Raw genomic sequence first — 21,773 nt, forward strand, 5'->3', positions numbered from 1 at the left:
CAAGGGCACTTCAGTCCTAGACCTGTCAGTACCGGGATTCGAACCAGCGACTCTCCAGTTACAAGCCCGATGTCAAGCCTAGAGCCAAATGTACTGACAAGGGTGGCTAAGTAATAACAATGTGTGTAAATTATGTAATTTAAGAGAAATAAATGACTTAGGCAATTTTTTAACATGCCTTTGTGACTTAAACAAGATATGGCAACACTTTATTTTGAAGGTGTCTACATAAAAGACACACAAGCCTGTCAGAAACATGACATGACAAGTATCATGAGCATTAATGTTGCTTCAAAGTGTCATTAGACTGTCATCATGCAGATTTATAATTGGATTATTATTTTTGATGCATTTATGTAAGATGCATTGTACTTTCCTCAAGGTAGGGCTAATTTTAACAACTTAATATACTTTTATGTTGCTTAATTTATAAACATGCCTAATCATTTTAAATTTATTGCATTTTTTTCCTATTAAATCTTAACAACCTAAAAAGTAACCAGTATCTAAAGTGCAATATTTGCCTCTAAAATGTAGTGGAGTAGAAGTATAAAGTTACATATGCAGAAATACTCAAAAAAAGTACCTGAAACAGTACTTAAGTACAGTACCTGAATAAATGTACTTTGTAACATTCCAACACTGCATATACTGTGTAACACCCTTTAGCAAAACAACAAAATTTGGTCTTTTTTGCTAAATTTACATTTCTGAATTAAGTTTTTTTTTTTTTTTTTTTTTTTTAACAATTTGTCTTCTTTTCTTGGGATTTTAAAGAAACCAAACAGCACATTTTCCCAGATTGTTGGTGTAAGAACAATGGCAAAAAAAGAAGTAGAAGTTTCTGAATATTCGACACAGAAAGAGCAGTTAATTCTGCTCAGCAATGTGGGTGAGGTATGAGGAAACAAAGACAGAAATGAGGAAGGAAAAACAAGAATCTTTCCTTGTCTTTTAAAAAAAAAAAACCAATCTCTTCATTATTGATTCATTAAAACATTTACAAATACTTTTTCTTTTAAAGTAAAAATACTTGAATTAAATAAACACTTCATATTTGAAAATACATTTATCACATGGTGGAAGAAGTTTTCACATAAAGGTGGGGGATACAACATTCAGAACATTGATGTAGTACACTGTAAAAAAAATCTGTTTAATTTACAGTAAAATACCGACAGCTGTGGTTGCCAGAACATCACCGTAAAAAATACAGTGAGCGTATGTAAATGTAAATATCAGCAAAAACTGTAATTTATACAGAATATTCCCATTACTTTTAGGATAATTGTGTCATCATGGTATTTCTCCATTAACTTTGCATGAAAATTTTGTATTTTTACAGCAAAACTGTGTGTTTTCTACAGTTTATGGCGGTAGAATTTAAAGTTTTATACTATTCTTTGATTTACAGTAATTAAAAGTATCTACTACGGTGATGTACAATGTTTAATTTTATGACCTATTTCTGATGCAAATTGACAGTGTTTTACTGTAATTTCTACAAACATTTTTTACAGTGTAGTAAATAAATATTTGGCCAATACAGTGGTGTAGTTTCGCCTCCCTGCAAGAGTGTTGCAGGTTTGAATCCGGCTCTTCTGTGCTTCTTGTGTTAGCGTGGTTCTCTCCGGGTGCTCCGGCTTCAAAGACATGCACCCAGTAGTCTGTCAGAGAATAGATGTCTGTCTCTATGTGTCTGGCAACCTGTCCACCTCATGTTATTCTGACCTTCACACAATTCCACTTCATTTGGCACAGCCCATAGTTAAGAACGGCACTACATTGTAGATGGTGACGTAAAACATACACTGTAAAAAATGTTTGTTTAAATTACAGTAAAAAACTGTCAAACTGCATCAGAAATAGGTCGTAAAATTAAATATTGTACATCACCGTAGTAGAAACTTTTAATTACTGTAAATCAAACAATAGTATAAAACTTTAAATTCTACTGCCATAAACTGTAGAAAACACACAGTTTTGCTGTAAAAATATAACATTTTCATGTAAAGTTAATGGAGAAATACCATGATGAAACAATTATCCTAAAAGTAATGGGAATATTCAGTATAAATTACAGTTTTTGCTGATATTTACATACGCTCACTGTATTTTTTTACGGTGATGTTCTGGCAACCACAGCTGCCGGTATTTTACCGTAAATTAAACAGATTTTTTTTTTACAGTGTAGGCCGCTGCTTGCCCAAAGGTAATGGTGCTCCCATAGGAACCAGCACTAATGGTAGTCATATGCAGCTATTTCTGAAATATATGCAATAACAACCATTTAAAAAACAGTTGTATGCACTTACAGATGTTTTGGATGTCTACCAACTGGATTCAGCAGAAGTTTGATCTATCAGCTAGCTCCAATGGTATAATGAAGAAGATGTTCCCCGAAATAAATCCAATCCTCACGATAGGATGCACTCAAAAAAATGATTCAAGCCCTTCTTAGATGTCACACATTAATGTATTGTTTGTCTAATGAAAATATATCAATTAAAATCAAATCAAAAGTAGTTTAAGAAGTGTAACCTAAAATGTATTAATTGACTCCCCTGTCCTTCCCTTCAACCCAAAAAGAATGACTTTCAGTTTTCCAATTCTATGTTTTTAGGTTGAACGAACACAATTTCTTTATTTTAGCTCTCCTCGACATAAATGAGTTGAAGTAACTCAATTTAAATACAATACATACATGTTTTTGATTTGAGGTCGACCAAATGTAAAAAAGTGAGCTACATTAACTCAAATACATTATATTGCATCGATGCGCTTGTTTTGAGTTTGGGCTACATATATTTGTTGGATGGAAATTCTGCCCACAATTGAATTGAGTTCATCCAATGAGTTATTTTTTTGAGTATGGTCGTGCCAGACTGCAGCTTTAATTCCTCATCTATTTGATCCCCCATTAGTGCTGAAATAACAATGAAGACTGTTTTGGGGAACATCTTCATTACCAATGGAATAAGTTGATGGATCAGACTTTTGCTGAAAAATATCCTCTCGCTTGCTTTTAACTGGCCACACTGTAAAAAATAATCTGTTTAATTTACGGTAAAATACCGGCAGCTGTGGTTGCCAGAATATCCCCGTAAAAAATACAGTGAGTGGGTTTTCTACTGTAAAAAAAATGTTTTTTTAAATGGACCTGCACTTATACACTGTAAAAAAAATTTGTAGAAATAACAGTAAAACACTGTCAATACATCAGAAATAGGGCGTAAAATTATAGCATATTTATATTTAGAATAGCACAAAACTTTTACTTTTTTCTGACATAAACTGGAAGAAACACACAGTTTTGCTGTAAAAAAAAAAATTATGGAGAAATACCATGATGTGTGAATTAATGACACAATAACCCTAAAAATAGCGAGAATATTCAGTCTAAATTACAGTTTTTGCTGATTTAAATTTAGAAGAGAAAATCCATTCACTGTATTTTTTACGGTGACGTTCTGGCAACCACAGCTGCCGGTATTTTACCATAAATTAAACAGATTTTTTTTACAGTGCAATATTCACTATGAAACTTTGCCTGGTAAAATGTAAACATGGTCTTTTCCGATCCACCTGCCATAAGAACATCTATATAGAAATAGCCAATTGTCTCATTTTCTTTTGTAGGTCATGTAGAGTGTTTCATAAGCAGTGAAAAACTCTTATGCAGTCGCTGTAACCAGATCCGGAGGGTATTTTCCATTCAGCGGTCACAAAATTCCCTCTTTCTGTTCAGACAGAGATTTCCCTATCAGACTTGCAGGACATGGATATTAACACAAAAAGGGAACTTTGTGCTAAAAAAGACCGTAACTTATAAGTTGTCACTTGATTTGGTTAACTGAGACTGCTGAAGGCTCTTATTAGCTCCAGCTGAACTTTAACTGGCATTGTACAATACAAAGACTGTGGATTTATTTCCTATCTTTTACCAGACAGTATAGACAGGAGTAACAAATACAATACCCAATAAAACTTTGAATGTACATAAGAGCTTGGGAAAATAATATTCAGATATATACACTACTGGTCAAAAGTTTTAGAACACCCCAATTTTTCCAGTTTTTTATTGAAAAAAAGTCAAATCAACAGCTTGAAAGGGTACAAAGGTAAGTGGTGAACTGCCAGAGGTAAATAAAAAAAGGCAAAATATAACGTACATTTCAGAATTATACAAGTAGGCCTTTTTCAGGGAACAAGAAGTGGGTTAACAACTTAACTCTATGGAGTCTTGGGCTATTTTGTCCATTTTTGAATTGTTTTCATGTCTTTGTAAGTCATTTTGTGTCTTTTTTTGGTCATTTTGTTTCTTTTTTTAGTCCTTTAGTCCAACATAAAATGTGATTTTGAATCTTTTTTTTACTTTCAAAACACTATCATGCTCAATAAAGAATTTTAAATGTTGCAAATGTGCATTGATTTCAGAGTACACTGAGACATTAAACTGCATCATTTTCAATTAAATTCTGGAAAAGTTGGTGTGCTCTAAAACTTTTGACCAGTAGTGTATTTTTTGAAAAAATGAAACAAATGTCCACATATCCATAGTACAAGACAAGAGTCAGACGAAGAACCATTTCTGGTTGTCTCTGGTGTATTTGCAGGAAGTCACAATGACATTTCCTTTTGACATTGTCAAACACTTCCCCGTCGACAGGTTCTTCAGATGGTTTCTCTGAAAACAACAACAATGAGATTTAAAAACTATAAATCAAACTTAGAGGTTGAGTGACAAGTAAGAGGAAATGTTAAAGTATTTCCGTGTGCAGCCTGGAACGGTGTTGTAACACAAGTTGCAGCTGAGTTTGAGTCGATGAAGAAATACACGTTGTACCTGTGTAAATGTCCACACTTGCTCAGGCGCTGCTGTGGTTCCTTTTCCCTTCAATCGACAGCGTTCAAGAGACACCAGAGCTCTTCCAGAGGATGCATGTAAACACAGGCCATTGGCGGCGCTGAGCCGTAACTCTCGCTGTGATGTGTACTCAAAACGCTACAAAATCACACAGACACAATGCTATTTTTAAGGTGGGTGAAAAAAAATCCTTCATCACATATCCATCAATACATTTTCAACTGTATTTTTGTTTACTATGTACACTTAACACAGTGATTCACAAACTTTAAGGCTTGTGAGCCCCTCAAATTAAGTAAACTTGTGAATTCGTAGAGCATTTAAACAATTAAAAAACTTTACTTAAATATTCAGCTACAGATACACTACCGGTCAAAAGTTTTAGAACACCCCAATTTTTCCAGTTTTTTATTGAAATTCAAGCAGTTCAAGTCAAAGAACAGCTTGAAAGGGTACAAAGGTAAGTGGTGAACTGCCAGACCCCCAGAAATCATCTCGCGACCTCAATTGGGGTCGGGACCCCAAGGTTGAGAATGGCTGCCTTAACCAATCTCATTTGTCACGCATAAAACGAACCAACCCAATTACCATTCGGAGGATTCATTCTAGCAACTACCCTTTATACTCTTTGCTCCTGTCATTGCCACTAAAAGTTGCTGTCTAACCACTAAAATCAACCATTATAATAGATGATAACAACCTCCTGAACCCAGTAGGTGTAACAGGCCCCTTCTAACCCATATCTGTGAGGCTGGTAACTCTGACAACACCCACCCTCTATTGAGCGATAACATCCGAAGCGGTTGGAAAAAATAAACATAATTTTTTGCAACAGAACACAATACTCTTTCCCTTATACGTGCCCCTGAGATTATTCTAAACCCCTGGTTGGGAGCTGCTGATCTAACAGAAGTTAGCATACCTGTGCTTCTCCTTTAAAGTGACATTCAAACTTTGGAACGGGCCCCCATAGCCGTTTTGTCTTCTTCACATCCAGACAGCACTTCCAGCCAACGTTTTTCAACTGCAGGACAAATAATTACACAGTCAACAGTCTGAATGTCCATCTAATATAACATTCGGATAAAATAAGAGATTAAGTTCCGTAGAAAACACATATTAATCCACTTTTTGTGGGTTGATCAAAGTCAAGACATAAATAAATGTAATATTTGTCAACAAACAACACAATTGTGAACAGTCAGGTTTATACCATTTATATTTTCTGGATAAATAGGATTATATTTTTAGAAAGGAAGTGGACATTGGGCATGGCATCTTTGTCAAGAATGCACACATGTAGACACACAACTTAAAAGTGCACATTCCAAAAGACTCTACTCTATTCTCACTTTTTGTGCAAGGAAGAACATATTGTTGAAGTGGATAGACTAAACCCCCCACAATAGCTGGATGGCAAAAAGTTATGTTTGATATGTTATCCATGGAATACTTAACATATAGGTCCAGATGTATGACTGAAGCTTTCTATAGAATCTGGTCCCCATTCCTGACTTATATTGGTACGAGACTAACTGCCATTGTGTTGAAGGGCCTGTTGGACCATAAGTGAGATAATATGATGCTTCTGTTGATACTGTCTCTAGGGGGACTCCCCCCACTTATCTCTATGTATCATATATGATCTCTTTTTTAAAATTTATGTATGATATGGCTTACCCCCTGTGGTTCTTTTTGTTATGGTTGTTGTTTTTGTCTAAGACAGCTCTGTTTGTTTGTTTTTGTGGCTGTCCGTGCTGGTTTGTAATGTATATTTGGCTACTCATAATGACATCCTGTATATATGCGAAGGAACAGAATCTGTACAGCTTTATTTTTTTGAATACAACACTATAACCTTCCATTCATGTTTCTCCAGCCGATTGCTTTTTTATTTGTATTTATCTTTATTTTATTTTTTTGTTGTTATTTTTGCTATATGAAAAACTCAATAAAGATATTGAACACAAAAAAAAAAAAGAATGCACACTTGTATATTTTTAGAAACACAAACTGTAACCATTGAATAAGATCAATATGTTGATAAATAATGAAGTCGTTTACCTGTCCGTGCATGACTGGCCTGATGTCAGGCTCATAGACCTGTGGAGCAATGTTCTTCAGGAACCACGGGAAGTTCCTGCACTTTAATTTCTCCCTGAGTTTACGACGTTTAGAAACATCTCCAAATAAATTCTGAGAGGAAAATGACACAGTCAAGACACACAATCATAAATATATGATGTGACGGACTGTAAAAGGTTTTTACCTTTTTAAAAATAACGTTAGCCTTTCTGTTTATACGATAGAAGACCCATCTGTAGTCGTCCATCCAGACCTCAGCCAGGCGGACCAGGTTGTGGGTGATTATAGACACTCCTTTGGGGTAGGTGTGGGGACTCTTTTCGCGAAAAATGTGCCCAACTACAGAACAAGGAATTATCTCCAGCTGTCCTCCACATTGCCAGACCTGCAGTCGAAAGGATACAAGGCACAAAGGTAAGACTGAAACTAATAACACTTTAAAGCATTTATATATTTAAAACAATGAAAACCTCTTACCCTGAAGGACATTTCCAAATTCTCACCTCCCCAGAACTCCATCTGATCATCATAACTCCCAATATGTTCGAAGTATGATTTAGATATAGAGAACAGGCCACCAGCAAAAGTAGGAGTTCTAAAAAAGCAGAAATAAATCAGTCATAACTGATTAATTCAAATGCTCAGTTAAGGAAATAAAGACATTTGAGATTTAGATGACACAATTCTAACATCTGTATAGTAAACATGCAGCTGGGGTCAGCACAAAGTTATCTTAGCTTAGCACAAAAACTAGAAACAGATTTTAAGTTGATTTTACAGGCCATGGGGCCATGAATGAACTGCATGGAAAGAACGAATAATTCTACACTGCAAAAAAAGAAAAGTTGGGTGAACTCAAAATTTCAAGGCAACAAACTTCGATACATTTTTTAGTTGGACAATTAAACTAAATATTTTAAGCTTTGTTTTTGAGTTTGCTCAAGTCTGAATTTCTCTGGCACGATTGTAACGCCACTATGAAATGTCAGCTAATTTGAGTTAGCATTGATACGCTAATGGCTACTCTTGTAGCTGTAACAAGCAGCGCCGCTAGCATCAGTTAGCCGCTAGCATCAGTTAGCCGCTAGCATCAGTTAGCCGCTATCTTTCGCTAATGACCGAATTTCACAACAGTTAGCAGAACTATTGTCCCTTGTTGTGAACCCCAACTTAAAGATATAAGTAACAACAACTCACCAACTTGTTTTTGAGCAGACAACTGGCTTCCTTTGTTGTGCTAACTTACATTATTGCCCTAAATGTCAATAATTTATATTTCCAAGTTTTAACAACTTAAATCACTGTTTTAGGCCAAAACATATAAGTTGGCTTTTTTGCAGGGTAGTCATGATTATGGTATCCTCCAAAACAAAACATGTCTGCCAGCATCCATTGTAAATGCATGATTATCAATCACTGTATGTATCTGCGTGTATACTTATATCTACCTAATGGGATATGTCTCATTCGTCCTTTGCTTCTTCTCTGCTTCGGGGAGGACCTCCCATCGAAAATGGAGCGCCCAGTCAAAATTCCCTCTGACGGAATAATGCCGTGTAGCGACCGGCTTTTTGAACTTCAGGTTGTGTAGGTTAATTGAAGCGATTCTTGGGCTCACCACAGCAGTAGGCTGATCTACTATCCGAGCTAGAAGAGGCTCCAGCCATCCAGGGAAGCATTCACCTACGCAGAAATGTAGAAGATGGGACATTTTTCAGTCAGAAAAAAAAAAAAGTTTTCACATACAGAGGTGTTTAGGAAGTTATTGGTTGAATATTTGTTTCCTTAACCCTCTATGGTACACATTATGATCCCAGTTGGTAAGAAAATGTTTTGGGTGTTTTTTTGTCTTAAAATAGACCAAGTAAACATAATCAAGAGATATTTTCAAAAAATATTATTTATTTAGTAGTTTTTAGGGTTTGTTGCCATACGGCAACACTGTACGATAGTAGAAAGTAATGAAAACAAGAGAGTTTTGTTTAAAATGGTATTAACATTTATTTAAAAACTCATGTCATGGTATGAACAATCCCCAGTAGCCTGAATTCATGCATGAGATGCATCTCATTTGAAAGTAAAAACTATTTAAAAATACATTTTTCATAATTTAATTCAAATTTTTGTGCCATATCATGAGTAATTGGTTGGGTATTGGTATAATTAGAATCCCACCTCTATTTTAATTCATTGCATCATAACTGGGGATGTATTGTCTTTATGTAGAAGGCTTAAAATGGGTTTATTGCCATATGGCAACGTCGTACCATAGAGGGTTAACCCATTTCCACCATTCACCTTCTCTACCGTGGGCCAAACCCTCAGAAAAATGAAAATCCTCATTGGCAAGTATGGCAAGTATTGCATTATGGGATACATACAGTGTGAATCCAGGAAGGTGAGGACTTCTCCCTTTGCAGCCTGAGCTCCCATCAGTCTGGCTGCGACCAATCCTTTCCTCTCCCTCTGGCGTAAAACACGCACTATATTCAGCTGTCGCACATAGTTATCCAGACGAGTCTTTAGGTGATCTGAAGAGAGAGGTGGATTAAGGGAAAGAAATGTAGCTACATTCTGCTAAAAAAAAAATCTAATTATTAATAGTGCAGCCCCAATAATATGACATAAAGGGTAAAGATCAAACTGCCTTACATTCAATAAAATACATATAATTTGCCCCATCTCTATCAACTATACCAGAAAAAGGTTACTATAATAAAAATAATTTGAAAAATGTTTATAATAAATACTGAAAATTGTGTGTGGTATTGATACTATTACTTTAAAATAGTTCCTCCTGATAAAAAGTATGTGCATACATGGAAAGTTTTAGGATGTTTAAGAAGTCAGTAATGTTTGATTAATTCTAGTAATCATCCATCTTGATGTGCAACACCGTGAAGACACTCACCATCTGTGCTGGCGTCGTCCACCAGTAAGATCTCTGTGAGCAGGGCTGCAGGAGCTGTGTGCAAGATGCTGTAGACCGTCCTCAGCAGACTGGACCAGGCCTCGTTATGAAACACTATGATCACGCTGGTGGTTGGGAGTCCACAACGCTGAAACTTCTGTGCCAGGCAACTGTCAGAGCAAAACTGAAAGTTAACAGGTCAAAGTCAAAGTCAAAGTCAAAGTCAAAGTCAAATTTATTTATATAGCGCATTTACAGACGGCTGAGCTGCACCAAAGTGCTTCACATAAAAGTGCAAAAAGTGCAATAAAATACAGAATTGACAAAGGTAAAAAAGAGACAAAACAAAACAAAACAAAACAAAAAAAACAGGTGACAGATTTGAAACAAGACGTACTCTTGAGTTCAAGAGTTTGTAATAGCTTGCCACAAAAGCTTTCATATTGCTGAGAAGACTACTTTTTGAATGGCCTTTCATGCTTTTAGACTGTAGAAAGTCCTATTTACAAATTATTTTGTATGAAGGGTTTGTTTTCTATTCTGTACAATGGCTCAGTCTGACAACAGAAAGGGCAGAACGAGACAAAGAGACCTCTTTGTTCATTTAAAAAATATAATAATCATCAGTGGTTGGTAGAAAAAGAAACTGGAAGCTAAGACTAACATGCACATTTAAACAGGAACAGGTTGCTTTTTCACTATCAAGTGCACAATATTGCCTATAAGAAACTGGAAGTAGTAGTAGCAGAATAAATACTTAAATATCTTAATATTTAGAGCCCAGTTGCACGGTTGCAATGTATTTTTGGGCTGGAAAATCAATCAAAGGATATTTGAAAGAAAAAATGGCTGCAACAGTATTCTACTACCTATAAGGTTTAACCATTTAATTCTTCTTCTTTTTGGGTCCAATTAAATGCATTTATTAAATGTATTACATAGTGCATGGGTCTCAAACTCGCGGCCACGGGCCAATTGTGGCCCTCATGACGATATTTTGTGGCCCCCATCTTGATATGAAAGTTTACGTAATGTGAGTTTTATATGAATGGCACTTTACCGTGTTGTGTGTGGAAGATCCCTTTAATTTTTTTTTTTATAATGTTGTCTTTCTTAAATCATTTTTTGTCTTTTTTAATAATTTTTTGTCTTTTTTTATAATTTTGTGTCTTTTTGGTAATTATTTAGCTTTTTTCTGTCATTTTGTGTCTTTTTTAAGTAATTTAGTTTTTTCTGTCATGTTGTGTCTTTTTTGGTCATTTTGTGTCTTTTTTGGTCATTTTGTGTCTTTTTTTTTGGTCATTTTGTATCTTTTTTTAGTAATTTTGTGTCTTTTTTGTAATTTTGTGTCTTTTTTAAGTAATTTAGTTTTTTTCCTGTCATTTTATGTCTTTTTTTGGTCATTTTGATACTGCCTCCAACGGCCCCCAGGTAATTTGAGTTTGAGACCCCTGACATGATGGGGTCTCTAACTTATAATATTATGGTAAATATAGGCTATATATTTGTGTGAGACTTATGTCAAGATACCTGTTTCAATAAGCAAATTGTTGAATGACATTTCTCCCAGAATCATGAGTCAGTGTCAGTAATCCTCGACTGGGACAATAAACAATGGTGCATACTCACTCTGGGTGTCGTGTGTCTTTACCCAGATCCCGGTGCAGGGAGATGCGATCACTGGCAAACTGGTTGAACTGGCTTTTGTTAAACCCATTTAATTTTTCACGACGTTCTTCAGGAGTCATACGGTGTTGCACAAAGGCTCGGCCATTTGCACCCGGTGCCCTGGGATCTTGGGGAGGCCTCTGAAAGTGAGGCTTGAGCTCCTCTTCAGTGTAAAAACCAGGTGAACAGACAAGACCTGGCAATGGGGAAACAGGCTGGGGGAGGGAGGATCCTGTCAGTCTGTCCTTATTTGGCACAGGTAGGTGTGAGCTTTGCAGGTTGTCATTGATGTAGAGCAGGATAATAAAAAACAGCAAGAAAAAAAACGCAACCTTTACTCGACGGGTGAGTTTAAGGGAAAACACCTGCATGGTGCACAAGGAAGGACCGACCTAAAATAAAAGCTGAAAAGAAAACACATTAAGTAAGTCCATGTAGAAACGTTTTCTTTTTTAGAATAATGTGGAAACCACCAGTGTGCTACCTTTTGGTAACAGTGAATTAGTCAACCTACATATAAAACTGTATATTTATTAAAAAATTGTTGCCATTTTGTAAAATGTAAATGTCAAAGTTGTCTTAAGTAGTTTTTTTGTTTTTTTTCTCTGTTATTTCTTTCTTTTCTCCTTATTGTTGTATAGATTTATGATGATTTTAAACTCTAAGCTATATTTATACAGGGTTTATTTTATTTTTTATTTTTTTTCTCAGGGTAAATGTATATTGTAATTGTTTGTAACTTTATTCTATTTTGTAGATGGTGTAATTGTATATTGGATTTTTATTGTATTGTGATTTTGTATGTAGTTGTAAAAGCCCAACTAGGGACGGGAGTTGAAAATTAGCTGAAGCTATATCTCTGTATGCAGCACATCAGATGCATGTCCTGTATTTATGCTAACTGCATTGTCCCTATCAAATAAAAATAAATTCAATTCAATTCAAATTCATACATTTTTGTGTTTTGAGTTTTGTTTGTAAGCTATGTAGGTAAGAATAACACAAAACCAGTTGCTTAAGTAAAAGTACTAATACCACACTGCAGAGAAGTAAAAGTAAAAGTGAAAGTAAACAAGTAAAAGTCCTGTATTCAAAACTTAAAAGTACAAAAGTATCAGCATCAAAATGTACTCAAAGTATCAAAAGTAAAAGTACTTGTTATGGAGAATGCCAAACAGATTGTTTCATATATACTAAATATATTAGATTATTATCATTGATGTATTTATGTAAGCAGCGTTTGAATTCTGTAAAGGTCTCATTTTAACTACTTGATATACTGTTATGAAGTTTAACTACATTTTAAAAAAAGGCTACTCACTTTAAATGTATCATGTTTTTTTATGTCAGTAACTAAAGCTGGCAGCTAAATGTAGTGGAATAAAAAGTACAATATTTGCCTCAAAATGTAGTCAAGTGGAGTATAAAGTTACATAAAATGGAAATACTAAAAAAATACATGTACCTCAAAACTGTACTGAAGTATACTGTTTGAGTAAATATATTTAGTTACGTTCCACCACTGCACAAAAAATACATGAAAGTAATAAATTATAAAATGCCATTAATCATGCAAGACATTGTTTCAAAGTAACAGAGGCAGTTAAGGTATTGTAGCCTTCTAACAAAGCCCAATATAAAGATGATTAGTTTTATTATAATTATTTTTATTAGATTATTGGCTACATTGTCATATCAGGCTTATGTAGGATAGAGACATACCAAGTTCTGAACTAGACAACAAATGACACATTTTCAAAAATTATATTTAAAAATCTTTTTTGAATAGGTATACTTACTATAGTTTGGCTGCCAGACATAAAGAAGACCCTCCACCTGCTTTTTCAGTAACACTATGATCACACTGGTTGTTGGGAGTCAGATAGGGAAATCTTCTTCTGCCATTTATATAAACATGTACCGGTCTGTCTCCACAGACTGGTACACAGTTATGAAGTATGAAGAGCCATAACTGCTCAGACCGGTTTAAAGTTCAATGCTAGCCAGGTTTGTGATGGTATTATAGTGGAAGCTAAAACAGAAATAGTCTAAACATGTGAAAATCAGGGATTCTTCTATCACATTTGACCTTTAGCAACACACAGCTGTACAGAATTATGTACAAATTATGTGAAAGTACATGGTACGAGAAACAAGGAAATCATAAATAAAATATTTCGTTTTAAGGAAGTTTCCTCAAGGAAAAAATATGGCGTCTGTCCAACCAGGAACAAACTAGTAGAATGTTTTTGCTGTAGTAAGGGTTGGGTAAACTGAAAAAAAACATAAAAAATATAAAAAAAAATAATACATTTTGTTCTCTGTTGTAAAATAAGGTGGTGAAACTCATTTTTATTTGTCATGTTGTCTGTGTCTTTATTTACTTCTAGTTTGGTTGAGTTCAGTGCAGTGGTGTAATGCAACTAAATACATCTCCTCCTGAAGTACTATAATTAAGTACAATTTTGAGGTATTTGTAGACTACTTTACTTAATAATTTTCATTTAGGTAATTTTATACTTTACTTCACCTAAATTTGAGGCAAATATTGTACTTTTTACTCCACTACATTTAGCCAACAGATTTTTTTGTTTAATTAAACCTCATAACAGTATATTAGGTAATGAAAATTAAAACGCTGCTGACATAAATGCATCAATTATAGCCTAATAATAACCTAATAATATATAACAATTTGAGTGGGGCCATTCTGCACTACGAGTACAAATGATTTCTCAAGTCCATCCAAAAATCCTGCACAACATTACATTCACAAAATGCATGAGCAATAGATTCCTCCACATCACAGAAGACACCTTTATTGTCCATATCCATAAACTTAGATTAGTATTAGTATTAGTATTGCATTGCAAGGGGAGATTGTGTGTAAAATGTTAAAGTGTATTTCTTTAATCTTATTAGAGATGCAAAATTTATAAGGTTTAAGGCAGGTTTCCGGTCTATGGTTTCAACGGTTTCAACGTTTCCCTTACGTCACACCGCGTGCGTTTGGGACTTGCTGCCATGGTTACACCTCAACCAAAAGTTGTGATTTATTTACCTGCTGTGTGTGTTTCTCTTTCTCTCTCTCTGTATCGGTTGTAAACTTGTTTCTAACTCTACTGCTATATGGCTTTCTTCGGTTTGACACACTTGGGTTATCAAAACCCAATAGGCGATAAAATGATAGTGAATCCCAGAGGAGCGTCTCATTCCCGGGGTAAGAAGAGCCTGACCGTTAGTTTGTCGCTGGTCGCTTTTTGATTGTAGGATTTTTCATCTAACTGTCCTAAAGCTAACTGTAGCGAACAAAAACACCTTTTTATTATTATTTATTTAACCTTTATTTAACCAGGGAATATCCCATTGAGATTAAGAACCTCTTTTTCTTTAAGGGAGCCCTGGCCAAGAGGCAGCAAACACAGAATACAGTTACATATTTACATAACATACAGACCTTAAACACGTCATGAGAAACAAGTGCATGTTATGGAATTGGCCTCAATAACTTAGTTTGGATTTAAAAGTGCTCAAAGGAACAAATTCAGTTAATTTCCATTCTTTCTGTAGCATATTCCAGCATAAGGTGCAGACTAAACAAATGTCCTTTTACCCAACTCTGTAGAGCAAAAAGGGACAGAAAGCAACAATTGATCTTGTGAACGAAGAGAATAAGATCCTGCATTTCTCACAGTAATTAAGCTGCAAATGTACGAAGGCAGCAGTCCCAATTAGGGATGGGCAAGATTAATCGATTATCGATAATTGATCATTAAGAATTTTGCCGATCACGTAATTGTTTTATCGATTCGAGGTGTTATAAAACAGAGTTCATGTTTTGTGTGTGTCTCTGAGCAATGTATTGAATTTCACTATGTGGCGGTAATAAAACATCCTAGCAACGGGGGGCGATATAGCCTACAGACAGAAAAAAACTAATCCTGACCTGCCTGCGAGTTGCCTTAGCCGCGGGTAAACATCAGGTAAACATGAAGAGAGCGAGGCGAAGTCTGGTGTGGGATCATTTTGAGTTAAAAAATGACTCCGTTCATTGTAGACACTGTGATACGGTGTATAAGTACAACACAACAACAACTCCAATGATGTACCATTTAAACAACGTTCATCCGACCGTGGTTAACAACAATGAATCCTACTCTCAACCCACCATCACCTCAGCGTTAGCCCGGAGGAGCTGCGATGCACGCCGGGCAGAGAAAATCACAGATTGCATCTGCAGAATGATTCAAACGGATATGCTGCCCATAAGTGTCGTCGATGGAAAAGGTTTTCAAGCTGTGATTAATTTACTCGAACCAGCTTATCATATTCCGTCACGGCGTACCATCACCAGGCTCATAGAAACTCAATACGGGGAGCGAAAGCAGGAGCTGCTAACAGAGTTAGCCACAGCGGACCGCGTTGCTATAACCACGGACTGTTGGACCGCTTTAACAGCTGAGAGCTATATGACAATCACCTGCCACTATATTTGCAACAACTGGCAAATGAATTCAGTGGTGCTGCTCACTGAAAGCCTTCCAAGCAGGCACACAGCCGACCTTCTCGCTGAGAAGATGAATGAAGCGGTAGAGCAGTGGGGATTTGAAGGCCGCGTTATCGCCTGCGTCCACGACAACGCGGCCAACGTCACGGCTGCCAACAGTCCCACCAGAGTCAGCTGGGTTTCCGTTGCCTGCTTTGCACACACACTTCAATTAGCCATAAATGACGGAATTTCTCTGTACTTGCATCGGGTAATCTCTGCAGCTGGCAGACTCGTTGGCCACTTTAACCATAGCACTGTGGCAAGCAATGCGCTGAAGAAGAAGCAGGAGCAAATGGGTCTCGCAACCCACCGCCTCATCCAATCGTGTAAAACGCGGTGGAACTCAGTCTGTGAGATGTTCGATCGGCTGGTGGAGCAGCGGTGGGCTGTTGTTGCTGTCCTCTCGGACAGAACCGTGACCAAGCTACAAGATGCCAGGGTCCTGGAGCTGAAGGAGGAATATTGGCAGCTGATGGAGGAGACACAGCCAGTGTTAGGAGCACTTAAGTGTGTCACAACTGCCATGTCTGCCGAGAAGGACGTTTCCATCTCAAACGTTTATCCCGTGACCTTCAGTCTCATCAACACCCATCTCATGCGGAGAGAAGGAGACAGTACCAGAGTCACCGAATTCAAGACCAAAGTGAAGTCCTCCCTCAGCAACAGAATGAAGGTAAAATGAACTACTGGACATAATAATAATAATAATAAACATAACTATAACATAATAAATAGCCGCTATAGCATAATAAATTGACATAGGCTTAGCTAAATGTCGCTTATGTGCGGTGCTTATTTACATGTGACATTTTTCTAATAGTTAATTTTTCTGCATAATTTATGCAGGTTCAGTCTGACGAGTTTGTGTCATCCGCCCCCATGATTGCATCAATGCTGGACCCTCGTCACAAGCATTTGAGCTTTCTTCAACCAACACAGAGAGTGATTTCCAATGCAAAACTGGTTGAACTGGGAGAGGGAATTGACGCGGGTCAGGCGGCTAACCCACGGGCTGGGGGAAACGAGGCCGCGCTGTCTGACCCGTGCCAGAAGAGCGCCGTTGCTGCCACCACGCACGCTTCTGCAATGGCACTTCTCCTCGGGGAGCAATACACATCCACCCAGTGCGACACTGGTATTGAGACAGAAGTTCAAAACTTTTTGAGGGAAACACCTCCACCCCTCCATTGCAGCCCTATAGAGTGGTGGAAAATAAATGATGGAAAGTTCCCCAGGCTGTCCAGGTTAGCGAGACAGTACCTCTGCATCCCCGCAACCTCGGTGCCGTCGGAGCGGGTTTTCTCAGCTGCGGGGCTGACGGTCACTAGGCTGCGGTCACGCCTCACCCCCGAGCATGTGAACATGCTCATTTTTCTTAACAAAAATCAGTAGGTTGAATCTCCCTCTCGTCTTCTCTCAGCGCGGTGCCTTTGGTTTGATGTTATACATTTTGGCAACAAAAAAAGTCAGCCACGAGTAATAGGCTATTTTATTTATTAAATTATTTTTAGTTGAAATGATGCTTTTTGTTTTACTTAATGATGATATGTATTTATTATTTAAGAGAATGCACCGCTCTTGTTTTCTACCCGACGCCTCCGCGTATTTTTTTTAATAAACACATGCACATGTAAACTGTAGCCTATGTTGTGCAAGAGGATTATTTGATTTCATGTTTAATTATTATTAGTTCATATAATATTTTTTTATTATGTTTAAAAGAGGCGTAATTGTATTTGTTTATTGTTAAAACACCGGCTCTTATTTTGTTTCAGCCCGACGCCGCATATTTTCTCTGCACATTTAAACTGTGTTGTGCAAACTTGTTAAAGGTTGTAAAAGGTTGAAATAAATATTTTATTGAGAAATAACAGGCTGCCTTTGGTATTTTCAATCATGGACATTTTTAATATGAAATGTTTAGGATTAAATCGATAATTGATCGTTAATGTTCGTGATTATCGATCAAAAAGATTTATTCAAATGCCCATCCCTAGTCCCAATATTACCTTATAGATGAAAGTATACCAATGACTAGCCCTTGGAGTGGCCAGAGCAGGACATCCTATTTGGTTCTTCAAAAGTCTCCAGGCTTTTAACCCATAAGAACCCAGAGCCAGTAATCCTTAAAAAGGAAAATTATGGGGGATATACCATAGACCAAGTGGACCTTATGATATATCTTATTTTTAAATGAATAAACTAGACACATTTTCTGCTTACAGAAACACAAATTTCCCTTTTTCTTTGCATCTGCACCACATATATCAAAAGTGTGACTATAATAGTGCTGTTAGACAACAAATTCCATTTCAGATTTGTTTTTAAGTAACAAAATAATAATAAATCGAGAATAAATAAATACTGTTGATTTCACTGTAAAAACAAACCTGTTGTTTTTACGGTAAAAAAAACTGGCAGCTGTGGTTGCCAGAACTTTACCGTCATAAATACGGTGCAACTTTTTGTAATATTATGGTAAAATTGTATTAGCACTGTTGATTTCCTGTTTAAGATTGCCATTTTAGTCCATATTTTAGCGTAAAAATATAAAAAATTTTCCATGAAAAGAAATGCTGCTCTGCCATATAATTGACAAGAAACACTTTATAAATGCCAGATTTTACCATTAAATATTACAGTATATTTCTGTTAGAGATATGGTGTTTAGTACATTTAACAGTGAAAAAAAGTATTTTTTACAAAAAATAAATGCAAAAATGACGGCTTGTATATATATTACAATATAGTTTTTGTACGACAAACTGTACTGTATTTTTTTTTTAAATGTAAAAAATACTGTTTTGGCTGATATATACATTTATGCAACCCATTTATCATTTTACGGTCTTTTACTGTCATGTTTTAGCAGTTTTTCACCATAAAATCTACAGACATTTTTTACAGTGTAGTATATCTGTCTCTATATATCTCTCTTTACAGAAGGTGAAAGTAACAACACAGCAGGACTGCCTCCATCTCTTCAAGAACAGCAGCGAGCCCTCAGATGTACAGACACATGCAGTGTTTACCACCAGCCTCCTCCCTACAGCGCCAACATACACCATGGGAGCCATGAGCAATACAAAGAGATGGTCAAACGGGTTCAAACACCCAGATGTGAGTAGACATAAAAATATTAGACATATATATATATATAGATATTCTGATGGACTAGAGCAGGGGGGGGGGGCAACCTTTACTAACTAAAGAGCCACTGTTGGCCAAAAAAACGAGAAAATGGTGGAATGGAGCCGCAAACCCTTATATTGAGCCTAAAATGAAAATTAAACAGCCTAATAAGTCTAAATTAGCCTACCAACATTACTAATAGTCATATTGGGCATTTATTAATATGATTTTGAAAACTAGTCTATCTAGGGGAACTCAAAACTAAACTCAAAGTTGGCAAAACTTAAAGGTTAAGGCGTCGGGCTGGAGAGTTATGAAGCGTATTTTAGTTGACTTAAATATACATTTTTTTTTAATATGTTGTAAAAAGGCTATACAATTTTAAAATTGAAGAATACAAATGGTTTTTGGTATAAACCAGGGGTGTCAAACTCTGGCCCGTGGGCCAAATTTGGCCCGCAGTGTAATTTTATTTGGCCCGCGAGGCAATACCAAATTATTATCTTATTATTGTACTATAAAAGCTGACCCGCCGGTATTATACGGCGCATTTACCGCTAATACTACAAATCCCACAATGCCCTGCTGTTGTTTTGGCGCGTCAATCAGGACAGGACCCAGAAACGCTCCTCTGTGACAGTCGTCATAGCAACCTCAAGCTAGAGCTGTCTCCCAGCTACCCCTTCCCAAAAATGGCGAAAAGAAAGGCAGAATTTATTAACCTGTTGAAAAAGTTTATTTTGATATTTAAATCAGAAGGATGCAAATAGAAAAGAGGCATACGATTTTTATTTAATAAATTAATGACATTGATTTTTATTTGAAATTTGATTTTGCATGTCTGCACTATTTAGTTATATATTGTATGTTTATAAGCGTTGCTGGTTCCATATTTAATGTTAAAGCAAAACATGTTTGGTATATATTAAAAGGTTTATATGTTCAATGTTGGCCCGCGATTTTATTCAAGTTTTAAATTTTGGCCCATTGTGTATTTGAGTTTGACACCCCTGGACTAGAGTTTAATTTAAATTGAATTCATTATCCCTGATGAAAGTGTCTATTTTGTCTCCTCTTCAGCCCCTAACCAGCTGTACATAATGCCTCTGACAGACAACCAGCAGTATGGATGGATGACGTCCAGGACACCTGAACCATGGACCCAAGTCAAACGCTTTCCCCGAAAAAACAGTGAGATGACAAAGTAGGTTACATTTCCTAATATTTAATTAACTTAATTATTTTGATATATAAGACAGATCTCTGTGAATTTAATCCACTGGTTACTTCCACAGGTTTGTCAAAGAAATGTCAACAACTGACCGGGAGTTCAGCCTGTTCTGACAGCCTTTCTTCTTCAATTACACACACACACTCATCAGAAGCCGGATCAGTTTTGATGTGAATTTCTGACATTGAGTCTTTGGGGCTTTGAGTAACTGCCTTGTTGAATTATATTTCTTAACTGTTTTAGCGTTTAACTTTTAAAGAGGAGGTCAGGAGGTAAAAATATACAATACACTTAAAGGGCCAGTATTTGGGATTGGCAGAAACTGAATATAAGCAGCCCTTTTATATTTCCAAAAGCAGCAGGTCCTCTTCTATGGAGTCTGCCATCTTGCTTCTTGTTTCTACAATAGCACAGAAAGGAAAAACCAAATAATGTTTCTAAAGAAGGGCCTTTCTTATTTTTACATTACCTAAAGGTAGGCAGGTTCTCTACACCAGTAGTTCTCAACCTTTTTGGGTCGCGACCCCCAATTTAACATGCATGTTGTCCACGACCCCTGCTCACTGAACACAATCTCACACGCACAGTTCAGATCACCCAAAAAAGAAACAAAATGACCACAAATTGACCAAAAAAGACACCAAATGACTAAAAAAGACACAAATGACCAAAAAAAGAAATAAAACGACCAAAAAAAGACACAAAATGACCAAAAAAAGACACAAATTGACAAAAAAAGACACAAAATTACCAAAAAAATACACAAAATGAAAAAAAAATACACAAAATGATTTAAAAAAGACACAAAATGACTAAAAAAAAAGACACAAAATGACTAAAAAAAAGACACAAATTGACCAAAAAAGACACAAAATGACCAAAGAGACTAAAACACGTGAACACTTTAACACAGTGGAGACAGAGCTGACTTCCAAAATGATTTGGCGACCCCCAAAAATCATCTCACGACCCCAACTGGGGTCCCGACCCCAAGGTTGAGAATAGCTGCTCTACACTGCTGGAAAGGAAGGGGTGAGTGGATGCTAGACGTCACAGGGCTAATCAAGGAAATATTGAATTTATCCAGATAATTAAAATCTAATCCCACATTTATATTTAACAAGTCAACTGGCCATACATCACAAGATAAGAAGTCATCTGTAGGTTCACAGGCAGTACTGGAGTGGTGCAGTGAGAGTGAAATTGTACTGCCCTCTAGAGGGGTTGGAAATTAACTTCTGAATTTTGGGGGAGTGGAAATAATTGAAAGCAGAGTTGAGTTTAGTATCTTCACCTGGTGCACAGCAGGTAACCTGAAGGTCTAAAAGGA

The 21,773-nt window shown here is 36.4% G+C and overlaps 2 protein-coding genes across 3 annotated transcripts; one reads left to right on the forward strand and one right to left on the reverse strand.

Annotated features, from left to right (window-relative positions):
* Positions 1 to 3,571: 3,571 nt before the first annotated feature.
* On the reverse strand, positions 3,572 to 12,001 carry LOC131971404 (polypeptide N-acetylgalactosaminyltransferase 6-like). Its single transcript, XM_059332832.1, has 10 exons — positions 11,493 to 12,001; positions 9,864 to 10,033; positions 9,334 to 9,483; positions 8,401 to 8,635; positions 7,430 to 7,547; positions 7,137 to 7,337; positions 6,932 to 7,063; positions 5,790 to 5,891; positions 4,847 to 5,005; positions 3,572 to 4,687 (listed from the first exon to the last, which is right to left on the reverse strand). The coding sequence occupies exons 1-10, from the start codon at positions 11,900 to 11,902 to the stop codon at positions 4,574 to 4,576; spliced, it is 1,791 nt and encodes a 596-aa protein (XP_059188815.1). The 5' UTR covers positions 11,903 to 12,001; the 3' UTR covers positions 3,572 to 4,573.
* A 2,582-nt stretch (positions 12,002 to 14,583) lies between these two features.
* On the forward strand, positions 14,584 to 20,682 carry LOC131971410 (testis-expressed protein 49-like). Of its 2 annotated transcripts, none has more exons than XM_059332844.1 (4): positions 14,584 to 14,751; positions 19,024 to 19,200; positions 20,293 to 20,416; positions 20,508 to 20,682. In XM_059332844.1, exons 1-4 carry the CDS (start codon positions 14,661 to 14,663, stop codon positions 20,554 to 20,556), a joined length of 441 nt encoding a protein of 146 aa, XP_059188827.1. In that variant the 5' UTR covers positions 14,584 to 14,660; the 3' UTR covers positions 20,557 to 20,682. The 2 variants fall into 2 exon arrangements, with proteins under 2 accessions (XP_059188827.1, XP_059188828.1); XM_059332845.1 differs by having other exon boundaries at positions 20,326 to 20,416.
* The last annotated feature ends 1,091 nt before the right edge of the window (positions 20,683 to 21,773 follow it).

This window comes from Centropristis striata, chromosome 5 (genome assembly GCF_030273125.1).
Source record: "Centropristis striata isolate RG_2023a ecotype Rhode Island chromosome 5, C.striata_1.0, whole genome shotgun sequence".
Taxonomy (NCBI): domain Eukaryota; kingdom Metazoa; phylum Chordata; class Actinopteri; order Perciformes; family Serranidae; genus Centropristis; species Centropristis striata.